Source organism: Diabrotica virgifera, chromosome 5 (genome assembly GCF_917563875.1).
Source record: "Diabrotica virgifera virgifera chromosome 5, PGI_DIABVI_V3a".
NCBI classification, from domain to species: Eukaryota; Metazoa; Arthropoda; class Insecta; order Coleoptera; family Chrysomelidae; genus Diabrotica; species Diabrotica virgifera.
The window spans coordinates 52,564,572-52,589,029 of record NC_065447.1 but is presented as its reverse complement, the minus strand read 5'-3'; the positions used below and the strand labels follow the sequence as shown (position 1 = coordinate 52,589,029).

Sequence of the window (24,458 nt, the reverse complement as noted above, 5' to 3'; positions counted from 1 at the left end):
AGCGTGCGCAGTGACTGTATATTTTGGTACATGCTATTTTGATATGTTTAGTGTTTGTTTGATAGAAAAATATTTGTTAAGGGAAGGGAAGCAGAACTATTCAGATGTTTCAAACTTAATTGTAATAAATCAATGTATATATAAAAGTATATATTTAGGTTAGCCAAATAAATATATGTATTTAGTTGACATTACACGTACAAAATATTGTTAAAATAATTTTTATACGTAAGTTAATGGGTGCATTCAGCAGACGCAATCGCTAACTAATCGATTAGTGATTTTCTGCTGAATGCCACATAAATTGTGGCATTCAGCATGTAAATCACAAATCGATTACTAATCGATTAGTTAGCGATTGCGTCTGCTGAATGCACCCAATTATTATAATCAACTATTCTAAATGGGAAATAAGCCACAATTTAACTAAAAAAATGATTTTATTGACGTTTCGACGTCCAGATCGGATGTCATTGTCAAAATACAAAAATTAGTCAGATTAAATAAATTATTAGAAAAATTTTTTACTAAGCAACAACATTTTTGTTTAATTTAATAATATTTTGTATTTTGACAACGACGTCCGATTTAGACGTCGAAACGTTAATAAAATCATTTTTTAGTTAAATTGTGGCTTAGTTCCCATTTAGAATAGTTGATTACAAAAATGCCACAAGGAAATAGTTTCAGAACAATTTAATTATTATTGTGAAACCTTTAGGTCTTCCTTTTATTATAATTTGGACGGTCATACTATTTCACTTATAACTAAAAAAATATATATTAATTTATAGTCTCTTAACTTTTTCCTATTGTTTTAAAATGTTGTTAAACTCATTAAAACAACTAAATAATTGTCCACACTGCATAGTTAATAAAACAAACACTAAACAAATAAAAAATAAGAAATCTCTTTACTAATCAATATTAAAATTAAAGTGTAAACACAACGCGATTAAACAAATTCCAACACTCTGACACTCGTAACTTTTTTATTTGCGTACACGTTAGCGTGTACCTAGACACAGCGTTATATTTAGGTATATTCTTCTTCTCCTTCTTTAGTTTATTGGCCTCCACCTACTTGGGTATTTGGCCAGCTCGTCGTCGGGGAATAAAGGAAAAATATTTATATTCTAATGACATTTATCGTATGTCGTTGTAATAATATTTACCAGTTTGTTGAGATTGGAGTTTGATACAGTTTTTGAAGGAAAGGAAAGAAGGTTTACTATTGAAAATAAAACCATTTTGTAAAGTAAAAATTTTCTATGAATAGTTCAACCGATCAAAAACACTTTTAACGTCAGATAACTGTATTTTTTACTGACGTTTATAATGTCTAATTTAAAATTATATATACAATTGGTGTAGAATGTAAACATACAACGGCGTGACGTCACGACGCGTTTTGGGGTGGCTGGTATAAGTTGAATTTTTAGTCGTCTTTAGGGGCAAACGAAAAACAAACAAAACTTTTTTATCTTTGATACAGGTTCTAAATTATGTTCTGTTCTGATTTATAACTTTTTTTTCGAATTTAAAATTTTATGCAAGTTCCCTATTGCAGTAACACAGACATACTGTTTATCTAAAACTTCACAAAAGTCCAGATCTCTCTTTTTTGTTTACAATATGTATGCCTCTTCTTCTCTTGAATAGTGAAGCCTAATTTCCTCAGTTCCAATTTACCAAAGTACTTTTCAATACATTTATTCCTCTCTTTAGTTTTAATTATGACTTACAACATTGAATATATATCTAACTAAAATATCTAATAGTGAAGCTGTTTCTTTTGTATGTCTTACATTTTATTATTTTTATAATAGATTTACATCAATTTATATAAAGTTACATACCTAATTGAAGACCTGCCCGGAAAAATATTGTAAGCGACCAATTTTTATAAAGTAATGTTTTAGTGGAAAAACGTTCTTTATGAGTTAAGCAAACTAGTGACGCTATGTATTAGCATTAATTTCAATTCGATAATAGTCAAGTAATACAAATAAGCAACACTTAAACTCACAAAATTTGGTGAGTAATATTATCAAAACAGTTTTTTGTTATTATCCCACAAATTTCATTTTGGCATTTGTAACGTTTTTCCGGGCAGGTCTTCAATTGTTGAGGTCACCAAGAGTTTTATGTTGGCTTATTCTCCAAACTTTTCTCTGTATTTGTTTTTTTTTTTTCTGGCTGATATAAGTTTTCCATTGGTTCATTTTGCTTATGATATCATCTATCATCAATTTATTCTTTGTTTCCCTTTGTTATGAATTAATTTTTAATGCAATTTCCAATTACTTAATACCTTGGCTGCGTTACAGGACAAAGCGACCTCATCTTACAATAACGGTTGGCTGCCTTGACTGTGTCTAAACGCACGGTGGCAAATGGGGTATACAGGACAAATATGCCTCGTAATGCACTCAACGTAAGATGCAGCCAAGGTGTTAATCACACATAAAGAGTCAATAAAGTTAAAAAGCATTGTTCAATATGCATAAAACACATACTTATAATAGGACTTTTCTCCCTTCTCCATTCATGAACTTTCTCGATAAATAATTCTCTGCCAATATCATGTCTAGTCTGTTTATTTTCGCTCCACAAAAGCTTTTCAACAACAACTTGAGTTGCTATACCAGCATGATCTGTGCCAGGAATCCAAAGCGTTTCAAAACCCTGCATTTGCTTCCTAAAAAAATTATAAGATAGAGTATAATTTAAAATAATTCGTTGCAAAACGAAATCAAATGACGTATTATATTTTAGTTCGTTCTGAGAGTATCATAAATGCAGAGTATCATAGGGTGTATATATATGACTACCTCTGAGGATCTTTAACGAGATATGAGAGGTTATTTTTTTCCTGGAAGTCGTCTGTTGTGAACCGGTTGTACTGCAGCCACTTGGCTTATTGTACATCTTCCATTCGCTTATGAAACCCATTCCAGAATTCTGGAACCCTGTACCAGCTTGTACAGGTCTAGTGGGTGGGTGCCATATATATTTGGAGTCACTTCGATGTCTCCGAAAAGTGTTTGCCGCCTCCGATCCAATGCCTCACAGTCATGCAAAATATGGTTGACTGTTTCAGGTTCTCTGTTACAGAGTCTGCAGCTCAAGTCTCCATGAAACAGCCCCATTGTATACAGGTGACCCTTAACTGGCGCATGTCCAGTGAGGAAACCTGTTATGACTCTGAGCTGATTCCTGCTTGTTTTCAGCAGTAACTCAGCCCTACTAGCACATGTCCGTCCGATATACATCTTGCCATGTGTTTGACAGTGTACACTCTCCCAGTGTGAGTTGTGTTTGCTTCGGATCCAGGCTTTTTTTCGTTCACGGACGGTGCTTTTTGGCACTCCCACGGCGGGCTCTGGACCCATGTATTTTGTAGCTGATGCTCTCTTGGCAAGTGCATTAGCTCTTTCATTGCCCCGGTGACCTGGAACCCATACCAGTATAACACTGTTATGTTGTGCCAGTCTGTCAAGTTCTTGTCGACATTCCCACAACAGCCTATAGTTCACCTTAGGGTTTATAAGAGCCCCAATGGCTGCTTGGCTATCTGTGCATATGTTAACCCGCTGCAGTTCGAATGCCCTCAGGTTGTTTTCTCTTGCACATTGCAAGATTGCAAAAATCTCTGCCTGAAATACCGAGGTATGTTCTCCCAGTGGAATAGAAATGTTGAAATTTCCACCACTACAGAATATTCCTGCGCCCGAACCGTCTGCAGTTTTAGACCCGTCCGTATACCAGGTGTAACCCTGCAGTCTGGGTCGAGAGTTTCCTCTGTCCCATTCGTCTCGTGGGCAAATGTCCACTTGAAAAGGTACTTCAGGCTTGTATCTTGATGTCATATGGTCAGAAATCATCATCCATTCGGCATCATTAGTTTCATTCGTAATTCTACTATGTCCTGATTTAACTGGTACGTTGCTCAGGTTTTCTCGCAGTCTATAATATCCCATTCTCGCCTCACCTCTTATTGTTATATGTAAAGGAGGGATATCCAGTAGCTGTATGCCTCCATAGCTGCCGTAGGTGTGCTCCTCATAGCCCCCGTGATCCCGAGACAAGCAAGTCTTTGCACCTTGTTTAATTTGATGATGGCACTTTTTTGTTGCACTTTTGGCCACCATACCACCGATGCATATGTAATTGTGGGTTTTACCACCGTGTTATAAGTCCAATATACCATGTCTGGTCTCAAACCCCACATTTTTCCATGAGTACGTCTGGCTACCATTAAAGTAGTTACTGCTCTCTTCGTTATTCTTTCTATCTGCTGATTCCAAGTAAGTCTTGAGTCTAATATTATCCCGAGATACTTTACTTCACTCACCAGATTTAAATGTAGACCATTTCATGGACGTGTAAATAAAGATGGACTAGGCATGCTCTACTCTCTGTTCACCTAAATTTGAAGCCAAACAGTTTATAGGCGCGGGGAAAGAGACGAGGTGATAGACTGTGACACTTCCCGTTTAGTCAGCGGCGTACCTTCCAATAATTGAAAAGTATTTGAAATATTTTTTTTTTAATTGAATTATGATGACTATTGGTATTTTTAGTATCGTAAATATATACAAATATTTGAAAGAAGTGAGAAACAACGAAAGATAAATAATTTTAATTTTCAATGCATAGAATATATTTACAAACATTGATTTAAACAAAAGAATAAAGATGAAGGAGTATAAAAAATCACAACTTACTATATAAATTATTTTATTTAAATTAAAATAATACACAAGCAATAAAAAAACTTAAACAATTCCTCCCTAAACATTAATCTGTTCAGGGTATTCAGTATGTTCTTCTCTTATCCAGTCAAAGATACTTTAAAAAATATAAAAAAATGGGTGCATGATGTTGTGAAACTCTCGCTTAATTGTTAGTTGGCAACATTGGCATGTCAGGTTAGACATAACAGTAGACAGAAGAAATATATAAGTTAATGGGATAGTCGCAAACTTTCGGCTTCAATGCTGTTTAAATGCATTATTTTTTTTCGAATCCTGAAAAAACTATAAAGTATTTTTGAAAAATTTAAACACAGAATGAAAGATTACATCCCTTCCCAGGATAGAAAGTGTCTGAAATTTTCTGTAATGTTTATTCTAATAAGTTACAGGGCTGAAGAAGAGAAAATTGAGTGTGATTTTTAATTTCAAACTTCTCATTCAAAAGAAACCTTTCGCTTATTCTAAGGGACCTTCTACCCACTGCAATGATGCAATCTTTCATTCTGCGTTTAAATTTTTCAAAAATTTTATTATTTTTCCAGAATTCGAAAAAAATTAACACCACGTCCGTGCTTTCTGAAATGTTCTGAGCAGACCATAGCAGTTTTGGTTATTTGTTCTTTATTTAAGCTGAATATAGACAACCACATATCCAGCTGTTGATTCTTTACTGTGAACCTGCATTTATTTCGTTGAATCAATTTACAGATTGACGTCATCCATCTGGGCGTGATGACGTAATCTATGATTTTTTTAGATAGGAATAGGGGTCGTGTGGTAGCTCATTTGAAAGGGTGTTCAATTCTCTATTCAGTAATATAAACAATAATATCATTATTTATACAGGGTGGCCAAAAAATAATTTTTGAATTAAATTAATTGACGTAAAAAAAGAATGTATGTAATAAATTTAACTCAAAATACATTCTATTGCTGTTTATTTGCTGTAAAAAAATGTTTATTTCGCAAATAAACATTGCGTTTCGCTTAAATTAATTGTTCAAACTGTCAGGAGATAAGTGAGAGGCTGTTTGTGATTTAATTTAAGCGAAAAAAATGTTTATCTGTGAAATAAACATGTTTTTCTCTTTTCTAAAAGCAGTACAATGTATTTTGAGTTAAATAAATTACATACATTTTTCTTTTTGCGTCAATTAATTTAATTCAAAAACTATTTTTTTGGTCACCCTGTATAAATAATGATATTACTGTTTATATTACTGAATAGAGAATTGAACACCCTTTCAAATGAGCTACCACACGACCCATATTCCCATTTAAAAAACTTAACGATTACGTCATCACGCTCTGGTAGATGACGTCACTTGTATGAAATATATGCCAAAACATTGTAACATAAAAATAAAAATAACCTGTTTCGGCATTTCCTTAAAATCTAATAATTACTGCCAAATATCGAAGTGGACTCTTTTCTTTGGCCCACCCTGTATTTATAGAAATTATATTGTAGATTAGAAAAATAAATAAATGTATTTATAATACTACAAAATTTACTTTATTTCATAAAATTAAATTTTAATAATTATTTATTTTATTTAATCCATTTCAAGGATTAAGTAATATCATATCCCTGTGATACGTCCATGGACGAGGACGAATGTTACTTGATAATATATTTACAAATGAAATGACAGTTCTGGATGTAAATAACTGTAAATATGCAGTTTTCCTGCATACAACACAGTTCAGAACCATTAGGACACTTTAACAATTACGATTCTTCAATTCAAATTCAAAATACGTTAGCAAATTCACTAAAATATCATATAAGGAAACTATCAACACAGAATGTAAACAATACGACGCCATGTTCCTTCTCCTCGAAAGCCCTATGATTGGTTGATATTACCAATGGTGCCAAGTTTCACAAAGAGTTAAGATTATCAGAATATATCGTCGGGTTACAAGCAAAACACACTAAGTCAAAAAAGTGGCTTTTGAGTTATTGCTGTTTTAAATTTGACTTTCATCTTATTCATCATTTAAAGATTCGAGTTAGTTTTTTTAATATAATCTCTGCTCTGTGTATCTTCACACATGTTTTAAAAACAATCTTTTATTAAAAAAAATAATAAATTTAATAAAGGAAGAGCTATAATAAACTATTTTTTGTGAACGTCGCAATGACTTGAATGTGTTTTACCTGAAACTGAAAAATTAATGTATTTTGCTTGTACTTTTATAATCGCATTGTTGACTTATTCATACTTTAAATTTTGGTCTTATATAAAGTACTTAAATAACCTCATAGAAAATTCGTAAAAAAAATTAAAAAACGATTTTTTATTAAGTAAAATTAATATGACAGTATAAAAATTATTTGAAATGTTGAGATTTTAATTTATACTATCTCTTCATCCTCTGAATCACTAGCAGATAATGGTTCGGCTGCATTGTCCCTTACTAAGGTTGAAGTTGGTAGATTATCATACCAACAATCAAGAGCAGGAGGTACAATATTTTTTTTTACAAAGTTTCACCGCATCGCAAAGTCCCTTTTTGCTTCAGACATTGGCAACTGCTTAGTGTACAATTTAGGAATGGTCAGAATTTTTAAAATGTCCTCTTCAACGTTTCTCTTGCTAAGAAGGGTTCGTTTAAAATTAACATGTATACTTTTATAGTTATCTACAAAATTATATTTATATTGAATAATGTTGGCAACTGTTTTTGATACCTAAAACATTTCATGTTTAACCAATTAACAATATTTCCTTCAAAGTCCATGTTTTTATTTATTATCATCTGAGCCAGTTCTTTCAAATCCTTTTATCACCTTCTCAAGTCCTGAGCTCAAAATTTATCACCTTTTCTGTTTTTTCTTGCCATTCTAAAGATATTTTCGTATGCATATACACTAGAAATATCCATTTTGTGCTTGGCGGTTTCGATGGCACTATGCATAGTATCCACTTCCATGTAGGAATGCCCACTATCCATAAACTTCTGTTCAATGACATCAAGGGTTGGATGGCACCGAACAGTATGAAGCAACACATCAGAAGATAGTTAAATGTATCACATTGTTTCTATTCTCTGTTAATGATTGTATATAAAGTGACAAACAGGTGCCAATTTCACAGCTACGTCTTTTTCCATTTACTTCTGTCCAAAAATAACAAAATACGTTATTGGGTGGAGTAGCTTCATAAATTGTAAAATTGTATACCTAAGTTTAGTTTCCGTAAATAATAAAGCAAACTAATTTCAGATGTTGGAATTTGTAACACACTTTGCATGTCACAGGAAATGGATATGAAACCACTGTCACCAGTTGCTCTCTGTTTGTCGGCTTCTTTTTCGTTCATTGCTGCAGCTTTTCTTTCTAAATGCATCTGATACTTTTGTTCCAGCTTTGTCCTTATCCCTGGAGCGGCCTATTCGTATTCACTGCAAGTCATCCATTGATCTTTCTTTGGTTTAAAAAATGAAAAATTGTATTCCTTACAGAAGATCCGTCTGTAATAGTCCACAGTACATCGTCCTTTTTAAAAGATTATTACAAAAGTCTTAAAAATGGTCTTAACTGCTTCGTTTGAGCGAGTCTACCACTTTTTGAAAAATTTCAGAGTGCAGGTTGGACACGTTTCCGCGTCCCGCGTCATTAACATATTTACGATGTTGGACTAACGAAACGCGGCTGTAAATTTGTCAGACAAGAGATCGACAATCTATATTAATTAAATATAACTACTTTAAATTGAAAATTAAGAGTTTTGTAATAAAAAAAATTGTAGAATCCGATAGCCGCAAGATGTCACTCTCGCGCGGTAGTTTTGTTATTACAAAATTTTAAATTTTTAATTTAAAGTACTTATATTTAATTAATAAAGATTGTCGATCTCTTCAACGACCAATTTACAATTTCTTTCTTAAATTTTTTAACGTTGGCAAATATTTTGTCAATACGTTTCATAATGAAGTTTTCGTTTCAATGTCTGGGACTGAGACACGACTGACTCATCAATCACCACACATAAAGCGAGGAAGCAATATTTTGCAAGCTAAAACTTATACTAAATCCTTTTTGACGGGAGTTTTAAAACCAAATTTAACCAGTAAAATCCACTATGTCAAATAATTGCCTTCAGAAAAATCCACTAAGTCACCTAATGGATTTTGCCTGAACAAAAATTCGTTGTAAAGACTTAGTGAATGTAGAATTTTATTGTTTTGTGTTGTCAAGGATGAGAAAATACTTACTGTATTTTGCTTGTAACCCGACGATATTTTCATTTAAATAATAAAAAAATTAATGTTTTTCTTTTAATTCCTTGGTTGCGGAATGAGTATATTTAGAAATAGTAAATAATAACTAAGTAACATATTTTGATTTATAAATTAAAAATAAATTATACTAATAATTGAAAATTATTTCGAATATCGACTTGAAAACAAAATAATGACAACGTCAAATTAGGGATTTGTGCCTATGACTGTGACAATATCATGACTTCACGTAAAGATGTAAATAGCCAGGTCCATCTTTATTTATAGGTCCATGGACCATTTAGACTTAGAGGACCCAATTCCTCTGAATTCCTCCTTTTAGTAAATGTCATGATTTTTGACTTTAGAGGACTGATGTTAAGCCCTACATTTGAAGTCCATTCTATAACAACGGTCAGAGCCTGTTGCATTCGATCTCTGACTGTACCATTAAATTTTCCGTGGGCTAAGATGACTAGGTCATCCGCATAGCCCAGAACATGATGCCTATCGTTGTCGAGTCTAGCTATCAGGCCATCCATGACCAGATTCCATAATAGAGGAGATAAGACTCCCCCCTGTGGGCAGCCTCTGGCTACCTGAGCTGACACTGTATCCCCCAACATAGCATATATCACACGGCTCCTAATCATGCAGTCTATCCATCTGAAGCTTGTTTCGTCTATTCCTGTTCGCCCTTGTGATCGCTTCGTAGGGGGTGTTGTCAAATGCTCCCTCAATATCGAAAAATGCACCCAACATCACCTCTTGGTTTTCTAGAATGTACTCCACCCTCTGTAGGGTGAGATGAGAGGTAGTCATATATCTGTGGTACTATTGTTTGTTTTTTAACCAAGAGGAGTGATTCAAATTTACCACGCCGTAATGCTTGTTTCTAATTGGTCCAACCGCAGGCAAGTTTACTCCACTGTTATTAAATTTTGACAGTAATGACATTTATGAAATTTTGGCACTTCTGTCATTTTATAGGTTAATTAAGTATATCGGCGATTTTTTGTGTTTTCTGCATTATTCCTTTAATTTTTAGATTTTTAGTCTACTTTTATATAAAAACAGGTGTTTGTAGAACTCTTTAGCGATGTGTTAGTATAATATTATAATATGTGTGGATTATCATCGGAAGCTCATAGGATCAACGAAAAAAGAAGACGAATATGGTGACTTTTCTAGTAACTTTCTTGGGTGTGAATTTGTCTTTTTAGTTTACTCCTCTTGGTTAAAAAATCAACTATAAGGCAAACCCGATATGTCAAAAATTATCAATTTATTGTTTTTAATGCCAATATGAACATTGAGTGATGAAGAATATGATGACAAAACCCTACATTGCTAAACACATCCATGTAACCAATAGATGATAAAATTAGTTTCCGATATGTCACACTATTACAACACCGCAAACTTTTAAACTCGTCTGTTGCAAAATCACGTTTTTTGACATATCAGGTTTTGCCTTAGCACCACAGATATACACCCTCTGAGAATCTCTAATATGAGTGAAACATATGTAAGGATGTTTATGACACTTTCTAAACAAACTGAAATATAAGACATCTCTTGATTTCGTTTTGCAGCAAATTATTTTGTATTAGTTTTACTCAGCAAAAAGGGCAACACAGGAACGGGCGCAATTTGACCCTTTTTTACATGTAAATCTCCATAAGAAAACCTAAAAACTACTTACCATCTAACCAAGACATCCTGAATGGTAGCAGTCAAGGCATGTCCAATGTGTAAAGTACCTGTAATATTAGGGGGTGGTAAAACTAAAATAAAGGGCCTGGATTGTTTCTGTTGAGGCTTGAAATAATTCGGTTTTGTCACGTTCTCCACTTTGTGGGGTACATATGCCTGGTCCAATTCTACAAAAATAATAGCTTGGATTTTAAAACCTATTTGTATTTATAACTTACCCAGGTTTTTCTGGTTGTTAATAACATAGCTTCTTATTTGCAGTTTATTAAGGTGTTTGCATCGAATTATTAGTTTATTGTCAAGTATTCGTAACATGATCAAAACTCATGTAAAGGTCATTTTTCTATTTTAATTTAAAACGTTTAAAAATGGAAAAATCGGAAAATTGTTGTTATTTTGAAACTTTTGAAATCAAATTTTAACCTAAAAATAAAGTCAGGTTATGAAAACTACTTCGCGGCGCTGGCCTAAGTACACATGCCTTGTCAGTCAGTCACATTTTTTTGTCTTGATTTCTGCCTATATTATTCATTTCCATCTATTTGATATTTTTATATTTTGTACTTATTTACCGTATAGCACAATAAAACGAAAAAGATAAAATACAAAATATATTTTTTATATTCGGTAAATTCCCAAAATTGAAGAGCAGCGCTGTGGCCAAAGTAATTATCAGGCGGTATGAGATACTTGGAGGCAGACGGGCAGATGCTGGGGAAAGCCAGGGATTCCTCCTATACTGTGGCCAGGCCCTGACTTATGCTGTAGCACCATAGTATAGGAGAGAGACATCCTCAAAATTAAGTTCAATAAAACCAATTAGGAATAAGTAAATAATTGAAATGTGGACATATCGTAGAATGATACGCGCACCAAGGACATACCGCACATATATTATATCTCATTATTAACAGAACTCGACACAAACACTAAACTTATCACAATCTTCTTCTTCGTCAACTATTTTTCCATCTACTCCTCAAATGTATGTCTCTTCCAATCGCTTCCATCTTTCTCTAATCCACTGTTTTCCTACCACTGCTCTTATTCCATCTCTTTTGAGGTCTTTCCATGTTTCCTGGTTTCCAATCTAGGATTCTCCGTATCAACCAGTTATCGCCATATCTATAGTTTATGTGGCCCAGCGCCATTTCATTTTTTCAATTTCTTCAGCGATATCCCTACTGATCTTCGTCCTACGTCTTATCTCAATGTTTTTTATCTTTTCTCTCAGTGATATTCCAATCATGAATCGTTCTATTGCCTTTTGCGTTGTTTCTAATTTTGTAGCAGATTTTCTGTTAAGGTCTACGCACGCTCCAAGCCGTAGGTATCGTTATAAGGAATTTTATAGATATTGACAATGATGACATTATTTATGATTTACTAGAAGGTTCAGATTTGAAATCTGATTACAATAACGAAGAGACGTATTCGCTCGAACATGTAACGGCTGAAGACCAAATTGTTGAAAGTGACCTTAGAAGAAATACAGCCAGAAAACAGTGGCGATGATATATGAGAAGATGACATTCCATTAACTCAGCGTATTTTGGCATTTTCATCAAAACAAAAAATCAAGAGAAAAAACCAAAAAAGGTTGAGAAAAAAGACTGGAAATGGAGCAATAATGACAGCATGTATGGGCCAGCAACTTTGCCATAGTTTAGAGGAACAGAAAATATTCATGTTCAAGGAAACAATCCCATCGATTATTTTTTATCACTGTTCACCGCAGACATAATGGATGATATCGTCTTTCAGACCAATTTATATGCTGGCCAAAACAATAAATTAAATTTTGGTTTTACAAAATATGAGTTATACATCTGCAAAAGGTGCAATGAGCCGGTGTGTCCATCGTGCTTTGAATATCTTCATACCAGTTTACCAGTAACTGACGCTTCCGCGATTCCGCAAGTGCATAGTGACCACTAGAGTGGACGGACTATTTTTTAGATTTTAAGAAAAAAATTTCATGTTTTTACACTTACTATGCTATTTTCTAATGTTAATTTTTAATATTTCGCAATACAATAATTGTTCTAAGAAAAAAAATTCCTTAAAATTATGCATGAGAGGGTTAACTTAATTATTCTAACATTTCATTTAGTTCTTACATATTATCTGAAAGCATCTCTACAATCATCAACGTATATTTGAGGTATTTTGGACACAGAGCCAGAAGAAAGGAAGGATATTAGTGGTTGAAGGCAAATTACCTAGATGGTAACACCACCCAAGGAAGATCGAAGCTATTCCGATGGTCAGACCAAATAAAAAACACCACTGGTTGCTATATGTCTGAGGCAGCAGATCACGCACAGAAGAGGGAAGAATGGATAGCAACCACACGTCGAGAGAAGTTTATCCTGTGGTCTTGACTGTATATTTTTGTCTTCAATGTTTGCGTTTGTATTTACATTATGTTTATTGGATGGCGCTACAAATTATGTAGCGCCATCTAGCCAAATATAGAGGTAGGGTGTAGGTCCCTGTTAATCAGAAGATTTAATGTTGCTTCTTTTATTAATCTAAAAATGCTCAATTTGTGGCTTAGTTACAATATCTGGGACACGTAATAAGGGGACAGCGATATGAAATGCTAAGACTGATAATACAGGGAAAGATAAGAGGCGGAAGAAGTATAGGAAGAAGGAGAGTGTCATGGTTGAAGAATTTAAGAGACTGGTTTCAATGCAGTTCCATAGAACTCTTCAGAGCAGCACTAGATAGAGTAAAGATAGTGATGATGATATCCAACCTCCGATTAGAAGACGGCACTTAAAGAAGAAGTAGGTCCCTGTTAATCCGAAGATTTAATGCTTCTTTTATTAATCTAAAAATTCTCAATTTGTGGCTTAGGCCACTGTTGCTCTGAGGTAGGGCTTCCAATCCGGCAATACCGAGATCTCGGTATTGCGGGATCCCGCGTCATTTTCCAATCCCGCGTGATTACAGGCGCGGGATCCGCGTGATTACAGGCGCGGGATCCGCGGGATTTGCGGGACTGAAAAAAGCGTACATTAAGGCTGTAGCTACGCTCAAAATTATAAAAAAACTGGAAAATAATTATTCAAGGTTAGCTTCAGAATTAGATTTATCTTTGTGCCATATTTTACAACGACGTAGAAATGTGACTGCACTACCGATTTATCTCCAAAAGCTTCGTAGTTACCAAGCGTCGTGTGACGATGAAACTTTTCATCTCCCACCAAAAAGTTTACTTTGAAAAGAAATTAATGATTTTGTAACAGGAATAAACTTCAGCCTTTGAAATTCATCTGAGAGCAATGATGACAAATAGGCTGATCAAGTAAGAAACACGTGAGAAACAATGTTATATAGAGGTTCCATCATCGGGTTCCGATCTTGATCTTACATTGCAACAGAAGTTAAATATATCGTCAGCATGTAATGTATATTTACCTTGCCCGTCGCCATCTCGAGCTAGTACACTTGAGTCCATTATTAAAATAGAAATGACTCTCTATGAATCTGGGGAGTCAATGTAATCTTACATTTAGGTACATATAAAGCCTAAAAAGGAATACCATCGACGTATGGAAGCCGAAAGGGCATTTTCTGCTGCTGGCTATATTGTAACAAGAATTATACTTGGCAACCCTGCCGACCGAGTGACAGAGGTTCTCCCGACGGCTGACAGCTGACATGGCGGAGACTGCTTCAAGAGTGCCTGATTGTACTCCAAGCCATTGAACTATTAGTTTTAATAATGTAGTTTGTTTCTATTTCTTTCGGTGATTATACCGCTCACAGTAAAGTTTGTGCTTATTATTATTCAACCCCGATGTGCAAGGTGCTTCCCATTATTTACAGCTGAAGTTCGAGTACGAGCAAAACCCCTATAATATATCCTAACTCTCACACCCTAAACCCTCATCCCCTTATATTGGCGTCCCAACTTTGTGGCTAGGAATTATAGACATTGTTTCGTAAGTGTTAAAGTGCTTTTTAATACCAGAATTTCGCTGTAAGTAGTATTTTAAAATCAATAACCCTACTTTTTCATATCGTGGCGTGGCATGTATTTTGCGCCGATTTTCATGTTTCACCGGTATATATCGATTTTGCATGCACGATCTGAGTACGGGGAATCGATTTCGTATTTCGATTATTCGAATTGATGTTCGCTTACTTGTCGTTCTGCGCGGTGTTGCCTATGTCTAACACTGTTTCGTAGCTCTTCAAATTTTTTCAACATTTTGTTGCCAAATTTAAAATTTTACCGAATTTGCTCGGATTTTAAATTAAAATATAATTATATAACTTTTTTCAATAAAATAACTTTATTGCATATAATTATATACCTTTTTTCAATAAAATAACTTTATTGCATATAATTGTATAACTTTTCAATAAAATAACTTTATTGCATATAATTATATAACTTTTCAATAAAATAACTTTATTGCATATAATTATATACTTTTTCAATAAAATAACTTTATTGCATGTAATTATATTACGATTTCTCAATAAAATAACTTTTATTGCATATACATATAACTATTTAATTTTTACAATAAAATCACTTTTATTGCCTGTGTCTGTTACATATTTAGTAATATTTGGTTATCTACTATACTTTGTACAATGTCAAAAGGTAATTCAAAAAATACTACAGCAGGAGAATGTTCTGCTCCCGCTATGGTAACAATGTCACAAGATCAATTTGATTCATTGCTTTCGGTACTTGCTAATTCTAACAAACAAGTATCTGAAGATATTCTGGTACAAATCAGAGACCTTAATAGAACTCCTACACATACGTCAGGAGGAAACTTCGTTAAATGTACTGCTCGCTTTGATGGTACTGTTAACGCTGATGTTGAAGCTTTTCTCGACAATGTGATCACTTTTAAGGACTGTTCCCAAATAAGTGATGAAAATGCTCTTCGTGGTTTATCCATGCTTCTTAATGGTAGTGCTGCTACATGGTGGCAAGGTGTCAAAAATACCATTCTCACATGGGAAGACGCTGTACAAGCCTTGAGAGATGCCTATTCGAGAAAACTTCCTCCTCATTTAATATTTCGAGAATTATTCTCGCGTGAACAAAATTCTAAGGAACCTACCGAACTGTTTATTTCTCGTATTCGAGCTTTGCTCGCACAATTACCTTATACCCTAACCGAAGAGGTTCAGTTGGATATGGTTTACGGCTTAATGGCGCGTAAAATACGAAAAAGGTTACCAAGGAATAAATTTCGAGACTTTAAGGAACTTTTAAGGGAATCTCGAGAAATCGAAGCATCCTTAAAGGAAGGTTTAGTTGCTACCGACTCTGATCGTCGACAAAAACCTCAATCGAATGAAGACAAGGATTCTGTTAAACCAAAATTCAGACCAAAGTGTACATTTTGTAAAAATTTTGGCCATACTCAGCCGGAATGCAGAAAATTTAAGCAATCTAATTCTAATGATTCAGTTAGCACCTCTGTACCTCCTAGTCGTCCAAATACGAATCCTAGCACTTCAAATGTACCTTCTCAACGTTCTTCCAGTGTAGTTTGTTACGGTTGCAATACTCCTGGTTATGTTCGCACAAATTGTCCTAACTGTAAAATTTCTGTAAATCCTATTACCACAGAAGCAGCTTCTTCTGTAGAGCTTCTTTTAGCAGAAACTAACAATCTGAATAATCGTCCCCTCTTACCAATAAGTGTCTTAGGTTTGAGTGGTTGCGCATATGTTGATACTGGAGCTAAATGTACTATAGCTGGAATTAGACTTTACAATCATTTTTTAAACAAAGGTCTACACTATATTTCCAAGGAAATGAGTTTAGTGCTTGCTGACGGTATAAGCCGCACGGTAACAGCTCATATTTTTGAGTGTTTGGTTCTCCTATTAGATAGATCCATACCTACAACTTTTGTGGCATTTCCTGAACACACATCAGCTAAAACTCTTCTTGGCATAGACTTCTTAAAAAATGCTGATATTATTATTAATATCTCTCAAATGAAATTTTCATTTGCTGATTCTCCTGATATTCAACATAAACTATTACGGGAACCTAACTCCTGCAATGCTTCAATTAATCTTCTTGAACTTACTTTACGACAGGACGAAGCTTCACAGTTAAATACTTCTGAGCGTAATACTTTACAGTGCTTGATAAATCAGTACGGTGACATTTTTATGGAACATAATGAACCTACACCATTTGCTGAGCATTGCATTAATTTAACCAGTGATATTCCAATCGCTGTGCCCCCTTATAGGACAACACCTCAGAAAGCAGAGATACTCAAAAATGAAATCCATCATTTATTGGAAATGGAAATCATTGATGAAAGCGACTCAGCTTATGCTGCACCAACTGTGCTCGTTCCTAAAAAAGACGGTACCTTTCGCATGTGCGTTGATTACAGACGCCTCAACGAAATAACTGTACCAGATAGATATCCTCTACCGAGGATGGACGATCTGTTGCATGCCACCACACAGACACTATTTATGACAACACTAGATCTGAAAAGTGGCTACCATCAAATAAGTGTTCGTCCATCAGATCGAGATAAAACTTCTTTTATTACCCCCTTTGGTATTTTTAGATTTAATCGTATGCCTTTTGGTCTACGAAACGCGCCTGCTACTTTTCAAAGGCTTATTGACCGTTTTCGTAGCGGATTACCAAGTATTACTATTTTGGCATATTTAGATGATATTATTTTATCTAGCTCATTTGAAAATCATATCAATGATCTAGCTAGTGTGTTTCAAAGATTGCAAGTATTCAAACTGTGTGTAAATAGAGCAAAATGTACTTTTGTGCGCTCTTCGGTGAAGTATTTAGGGCACCTTCTTACGCCCAATGGGATCGCTCCTGATCCAGGGAAGATATCAGCAATTGCTGAAATGCGTATTCCACGCAATGCTAAACATGTTTTGTCACTTTTGAAAACTTGTAATGCACTTGGCGCATGTCTCCTCCAGGGGGAGGAAGAAAATGAAAAGACAATCCAAAGAATTGCTCTTCGTTATTACTGGCCTACCATTAGGCGAGATGTTGTAAAGCATATAAAGAAATGCATCGACTGCCAAAGGTATAAACCTTTGAATCTAGAACCAGCAGGTCTAATTCAAACACCTGTGTTGGCACAACGCTTTGAATGCGTTGCAATTGATTTAGTGGGTCCACTACCTGTGACTGAAAAGGGAAACAGATGGATTTTTGCAGTGGAAGATACTTCCACGAAATGGATAGAAATATTCCCGTTAAAACAAGCTACTGCAGAGGAGTGCGCAAAAGTACTAATAAGTGAAATATGTTTACGATACGGCACCCCTCGTAGAATAATAAGTGACAACGGACCCCAATTCGTTAGTAAAATAATGCAGCAGTTTACATACTGCCTAGGTATTCAGCAATCACTCATTCCTGTTTATCACCCTGCCTCAAATCCGGAGGAACGTAAAAATCGAGATCTTAAAATTCAGATTTCCATTTTAGTTCAAAGGGACCATACTAAATGGGATGAAGTGCTACCCAGTATACGTTTTTCTATGAATACCGTACCAAATTTAGCTACCGGTTATTCCCCGGCCTATTTGAACTTTGCGCGTGAGCTACGTACGCCCACAGATGTGCATAAAGACTTACGAGCTATTATCGCGAGTGAAACGGTTATTCCCGAGATAACACCTTACTTGCGCAGGCATACTGACATTTTATTAAGTGCTCGAGAAAATAATGAGTTACGCCAAGACTCTTCGAAATTGTATGCAGATAAACATTTTCGCGAAACCGTTGTGTTTAACAAGGGACAGAAAGTTCTAGTAAAGACTCACATCCTTAGTAAAAGTGATGCAGGACTGTCTTCTAAATTTGCGCCGCGTCGCGATGGCTCATACCTTATCCTTAACCAACTTTCTCCCACCTCGTACGAGTTAGCAACTCTAACGCACCCAGATGTATCGATCGGAAAATACCACGTGTCTGCTCTCCATCCTTTTGTGGAAGATGATTCCGATTCGCCTGTAACTCCTCTACATGAGTTACGTAGTAGAGGTCGACCTTCAACCACGTTGCAGAAAGATGTGGCAGCCAAAAGCATATCCCTAAACGACATCCTAAGACAACGCAGCAATCTACAGGTTCTGGTGTACCTGTAACCACAACCAGCGACTCCAGTAGTACCTCGTTGCCTACGCAGATTGATTGTTCCATACAGAGACCCAGACGTTCCAAGCGCCCTCCTAAGCGCTATCAAGATGCTCATGTATGATACCCGAGGTCTGTTCCAAGCCCTCGCCAATAACCAGTTATTCCGTTTTGTATCAGCCATACTCTACGTCTGATCCAAAGGGGGAGGATGTAACAAGAATTATACTTGGCAACCCTGCCGACCGAGTGACAGAGGTTCTCCCGACGGCTGACAGCTGACATGGCGGAGACTGCTTCAAGAGTGCCTGATTGTACTCCAAGCCATTGAACTATTAGTTTTAATAATGTAGTTTGTTTCTATTTCTTTCGGTGATTATACCGCTCACAGTAAAGTTTGTGCTTATTATTATTCAACCCCGATGTGCAAGGTGCTTCCCATTATTTACAGCTGAAGTTCGAGTACGAGCAAAACCCCTATAATATATCCTAACTCTCACACCCTAAACCCTCATCCCCTTATAATATTGTGTCTAAAATACGCAGGAGTTTGGCAGATGACAGTTTAGATTTAGATATTGGCTCGTATGAATAAAAATGAGAATGTAGTTTATACTCCAAATTTTGGAGTACATACTCCACGCGGTAGTATCTACTCTTATGTACGGTGGGTGGGTAGAAACTCATCACATCAACATATTTTTATTCGTATGAAATGTAGTATAAACTTATACTCTATGCTTATACTCATGAGAACATACTCGGAGTTTATACTCCGTTTTAATTCATACCATCTAATTTGTTGTGTTTCCTTTGCAAACATTTTCAATAGTTTTTCATTTACAGTCGTTTGTTTCGAGCTTCTGTCATATGTCGTATAATCCGTGCATATTAATATTATACACAGATTATACAACATATGACAGAAGCTCGAAACAAATGACAGTCGATGAAAAGCCCTATTGAAAGCTTTAGCTAAATAATAGTAACTTACAGCTAAGTAATATAGCAACTAAATTAGTAAACTAAAATATTTTTAGGTTTATGTTGTTGATTTTAAAAATTTTGTTGGTGTATTTTTTGAAGAAGATAGATTTTTTGTTTTTCCGTATTTGTTAGTGTTTTTTGTGAAGAAAAAACAGTTTTGATCTTATACTAATAGTAATACTTAAATAAATGTGGAGTTAGTTGATTAATTTATTGTTTCATTTGCCTTATATAAATGACTATTTTCAATATGCGGGATCCCGCAAATACCGAGATCCCACGGGATTGAATACGGGAATGCGGGACTACATTCGTAGTCCCGCAAATACCGAGATTGAACTCAGGCTGCCGGATTGGAAGCACTACTCTGAGGGCCTCATATCCTCACTATACTTCCCTTTTATACCTCTAACGCAGCTTTGGAATTTATAGCAGAGTAATCTGTTTTCTCTACAGCCCACGGTATACAAGGAACGTAACAGGGCCAGTGCTGTGCTTCAACCGCCTATTATTTCCCCTGGTTTTACCCAACGTACTCATTTTATGCAGGCTGAGTTGACCTGGGGCCTGTAGAGATTTTTAAAAATGTCTAGATATTCTCGCCGGTGGCGCTGTGGTTGGATCCCCGGCATTCTGCGTGGAAGTCAGACATCCTACCGCCTGAGCTATCCGGTCCAGTCTTTACTTGCTATGCATGGTAACTGTTTAATTGTAACACAATAATATGTAATAACGGGGACTTCATAAAATATAGCAAAATGTTACAATAAACCCATATAACTTTGAAATATTGAAATTTGAATCAAATGTAGTAACGGGGACTTCATAAAATATAGCAAAATGTTACAATAAACCCATATAACTTTGAAAGATTGAAATTTGAATCAAATTATTACATATTATTGTGTTACAATTAAACAGTTACCATGCATAGCAAGTAAAGACTGGACCGGATAGCTCAGGCGGTAGGATGTCTGACTTCCACGCAGAATGCCGGGGATCCAACCACAGCGCCACCGGCGAGAATATCTAGACATTTTTAAAAATCTCTACAGGCCCCAGGTCAACTCAGCCTGCATAAAATGAGTACGTTGGGTAAAACCAGGGGAAATAATAGGCGGTTGAAGCACAGCACTGGCCCTGTTACCAGGGGCGTCATTTGAAATTTTGATTGGGAGGGGGGGCAAGCATTATATATACAATACATTATATATGATGTAATGATGAAAATTGATATATTTTTTGTAAATTACAGTCATTTTCAGCGTTAGGGGGGGCAAATGCCCCCCTGACCCTATCAAATGACGCCCCTGAATTTGAAAGAATGAAAGGTTTCAATATCTCGGAGCAACATTGACTGCAGATAACGATATTACGGAAAAGTTTAAAGGGAGAATTCAGGCAACAAACATAATATGTATGTATAGCCTCCACCATACTATTAAATCTAAGAGCCTAACCCTAACATTAAAGATTAGAATATCAATTGCTTAAGTGCAAAACGTCGTATCCCCAATAACCACAATTGTTCAAGGCAAACAAAAAACCCTTTCCCCTCCATTCTTAGTTTCTTATTCATTTCTCTCTTCCATGTCGATGTGTTTCGTTTTCTTTTTCTTTCTCTTTTAATACATCTATTTGTTACAAAATTTTCATCCTCGCTATTATGTGCATCTGTATTGCTATTGTCTGTTTCCTCTGGTACATAATCGCTCGGGATTTCATTATCAATTTCCTCTTTATCATCACATTCAAACATTTCTGTTGCATTACTTCCATTCCCATTCATATTTTCTTCTTGCAACTCTTCCTGAAAAAAAAAATTTGATACTGAGTTTTACACTTTCATAATGATTGTCATTTAACTGTGCCGTCGAAAATTTCTCCATAATTTCATTTTTCCTTTCTAGGTTTCTCGATCATCCGAATTTAGAGTAATCTCATTTAATATCACATTGTAATTTATTAAATTATTGGCTGTAAGATTGATGTCTTCAAATATTATTGAAATCTCATCCAACATGACGTGCTGGTCAATAGATTCATCTATTAATATAGGGCTCAAAGTAGTTGAAGAAGGTTCATCCGAGTTTGAGAGTTCGCTTAGTTCGCTAATTTTAATAATCTCTTGATTACCATCCGAGGTTTAATTTTTTTTATCTGAGTTAAGAGCTGCGGTAAGAACCATAATTTTAGCTGTTCGGTCTGACATACTAAAAATATCAAACAACTAATAAAAAATGTTTCCACATTATAACAATGTACTAAAACGGTAATTTCACGATTAACGTCGCATTTAGTGCGAAACACAAATTTCAAATTAATATAAAATAATAAAACAAAAAAATTAAAGCACTCATGGGAGTGCCGAGAGAAGTGAAAACTTGTTATAGTACCTATTTAAATTACGAGCTCAATGCTTGTCCCGATCCAAAAAGAAGTGCTATACCTATAATATATACGCGTTGCGTACGTTCTATGCTATTTATGTATACATATACAAAATATATATACGTACGACATTAAGTTCGGCAAAGTGATGACGGTCGCAAACACAATACTTTTTCGCTATCTAAAAAGTGCAAAACGTCACTAAAAAAGTTTTCACTTCACAAATTTATTTCGTCGAAGCAATGATGGTCGCTAATTTAGTACTTTTTCTCCATCTAAAAAGAGCAGGACGTCTCTAAAGAAGTTTTCACTTCAAAAATTTATTTCGTTAAAGCAATGACGGCCGCTAATTTAATACTTTTTCCCTATCGAAGAAGTGCCAAACGTCCTTAAATCAGTTTTCACTTCAAAAATTAGTTCGTCGAAGCAATGACGGTCGCGATGACGGTCGCTAATTCAATAGTTTTTCCCCATCTAAAAAGGACACAACGTCCCTAAAGAAGTTTTCACTTCAAAAATTTATTTCGTCGAATAAATGACGGTCGCGAGGACGGTCGCTAATTCAATACTTTTTCTCCATCTAAAAGGTGCAAAACGTCCCTAAAGCAGTTTTCACTTCAAAAATTAGTTCATGGAAGCAATGACGGTCGAGATGACGGTCGCTAATTTAATACTTTTTCCCCATCTAAAAAGGGCACAACGTCCCTAAAGAAGTTTTCACTTAAAAAATTTATTTTCGTCGAAGCAATGATGGTCGCTAATTCAATACTTTTTCTCCATTTAAAAAGGGCAAAACGTCCCTAAGAAAGTTTTCACTTCAAAACATTATTTCGTCGAAGCATGGATGGTCGCGATGAAGGTCGCTAATTCAATACTTTTTCCCCATCTAAAAAGTGCACAACGTCCCTAAAGAAGTTTTCACTTCAATAATATTACTATTATTAGACTTACATTATAATAATATACATTATAATAATATATTCCCATATAAATAATTAATCATAAAAATGCCACAAGGAAATAGCTTCAGAACAACATAATAATATACGTACAAAATTTATTTCGTCGAAGCGATGACGGTCGCGATGACATGACGGTCGCGATGACATTACGGTCGCGAAATCAATCCTTTTTCCCCATCCCAAAATAGATTGTACATTTATTTTAAATTTAAATACTTCTACACAATTTATATATACATACACATAATAATTATACGTACAAAATTTATTTCGCCGAAGAGAAGACGGTCGCGAAATAAATTCTTTTTCCCCATCCTAAAATAGGTTTTACATTTATTTTAAATTTAAATACTTCTATACAATTTATATAAACCTACACATAATATACTTAGTTATTATGTACAAAATTTATTTCGCCGAAGCGATGACGGTCGCGATGATGGTCGCGAAATCAATTCTTTTTCCCCATCCTAAAATAGGTTTTACATTTATTTTAAATTTAAATACCTCTACACAATTTATATATACTATTATATACACGCACATACTATATAACATAAGCGACGACGGTCGCAATGACGGTGGCGATGACGGTCGCGATGACGGTTGCGAATTTAATGCTATTTCCCCTATCCAAAAATACGATTTACATTAATTTTAAATTTAAATACTTCTACACAATTTATACACACATACATTCTAATATATGCATACATACGTACAATATTTATTTCGCCGAAGCGATGACGGTCGCTGACGGTCGCCAAATCAATCATTTTTCCCCATCCACAAATAGGTTTAACATTTATTTTAAATTTAAATACTTCTACACAATTTATATATATACGTACCAATTTATAATATATACGTACAATATTTATTTCGCCGAAGCGATGACGGTCGCGAATTCAAGGCTTTTACCCCATTCAAAAAGTGCGATGACGGTCGCAATGACGGTCGCGAATTCAATGCTTTTACCCCATCCAAAAAGTGCACAACGTCCCTAAAGAAGTTTTCACTTCAAAAAATGTTTCAAAACTAGTTTACATTCGAAAAAATCGAAATACCTATAGGTTTTGTGATATAATAATAATTACAAAATGTCGTAAGCCTAAAATATAGATTATAAACAAGGAAGAGGTAAAATGTCGTATCCCTCTAAACATGATTTCTCCACTTATTTTAAGGTCAAGGAAAAAACCATTAAATATTTTATCAAAAACTAGACATGACAAACTATTTTGCACTGAAAAATGCTATAACTAATACAAATTACTT

General features: G+C 35.0%; 1 protein-coding gene across 1 annotated transcript in view; it reads right to left on the bottom strand.

The window, feature by feature from the left end:
* The window catches only part of LOC126885731 (valine--tRNA ligase-like), a 184,640-nt gene extending 173,500 nt beyond the window's left edge, over positions 1-11,140 (bottom strand). The window contains exons 1-3 of the mRNA XM_050652500.1: positions 10,925-11,140; positions 10,696-10,873; positions 2,520-2,701 (exon numbers count right to left, since the gene is read on the bottom strand). Of these exons, the coding sequence (XP_050508457.1) occupies positions 2,520-2,701; positions 10,696-10,873; positions 10,925-11,021 (457 nt within the window). The 5' untranslated portion in view covers positions 11,022-11,140. The remainder of the gene's footprint in view (positions 1-2,519; positions 2,702-10,695; positions 10,874-10,924) is intronic.
* Positions 11,141-24,458: the final 13,318 nt, after the last annotated feature.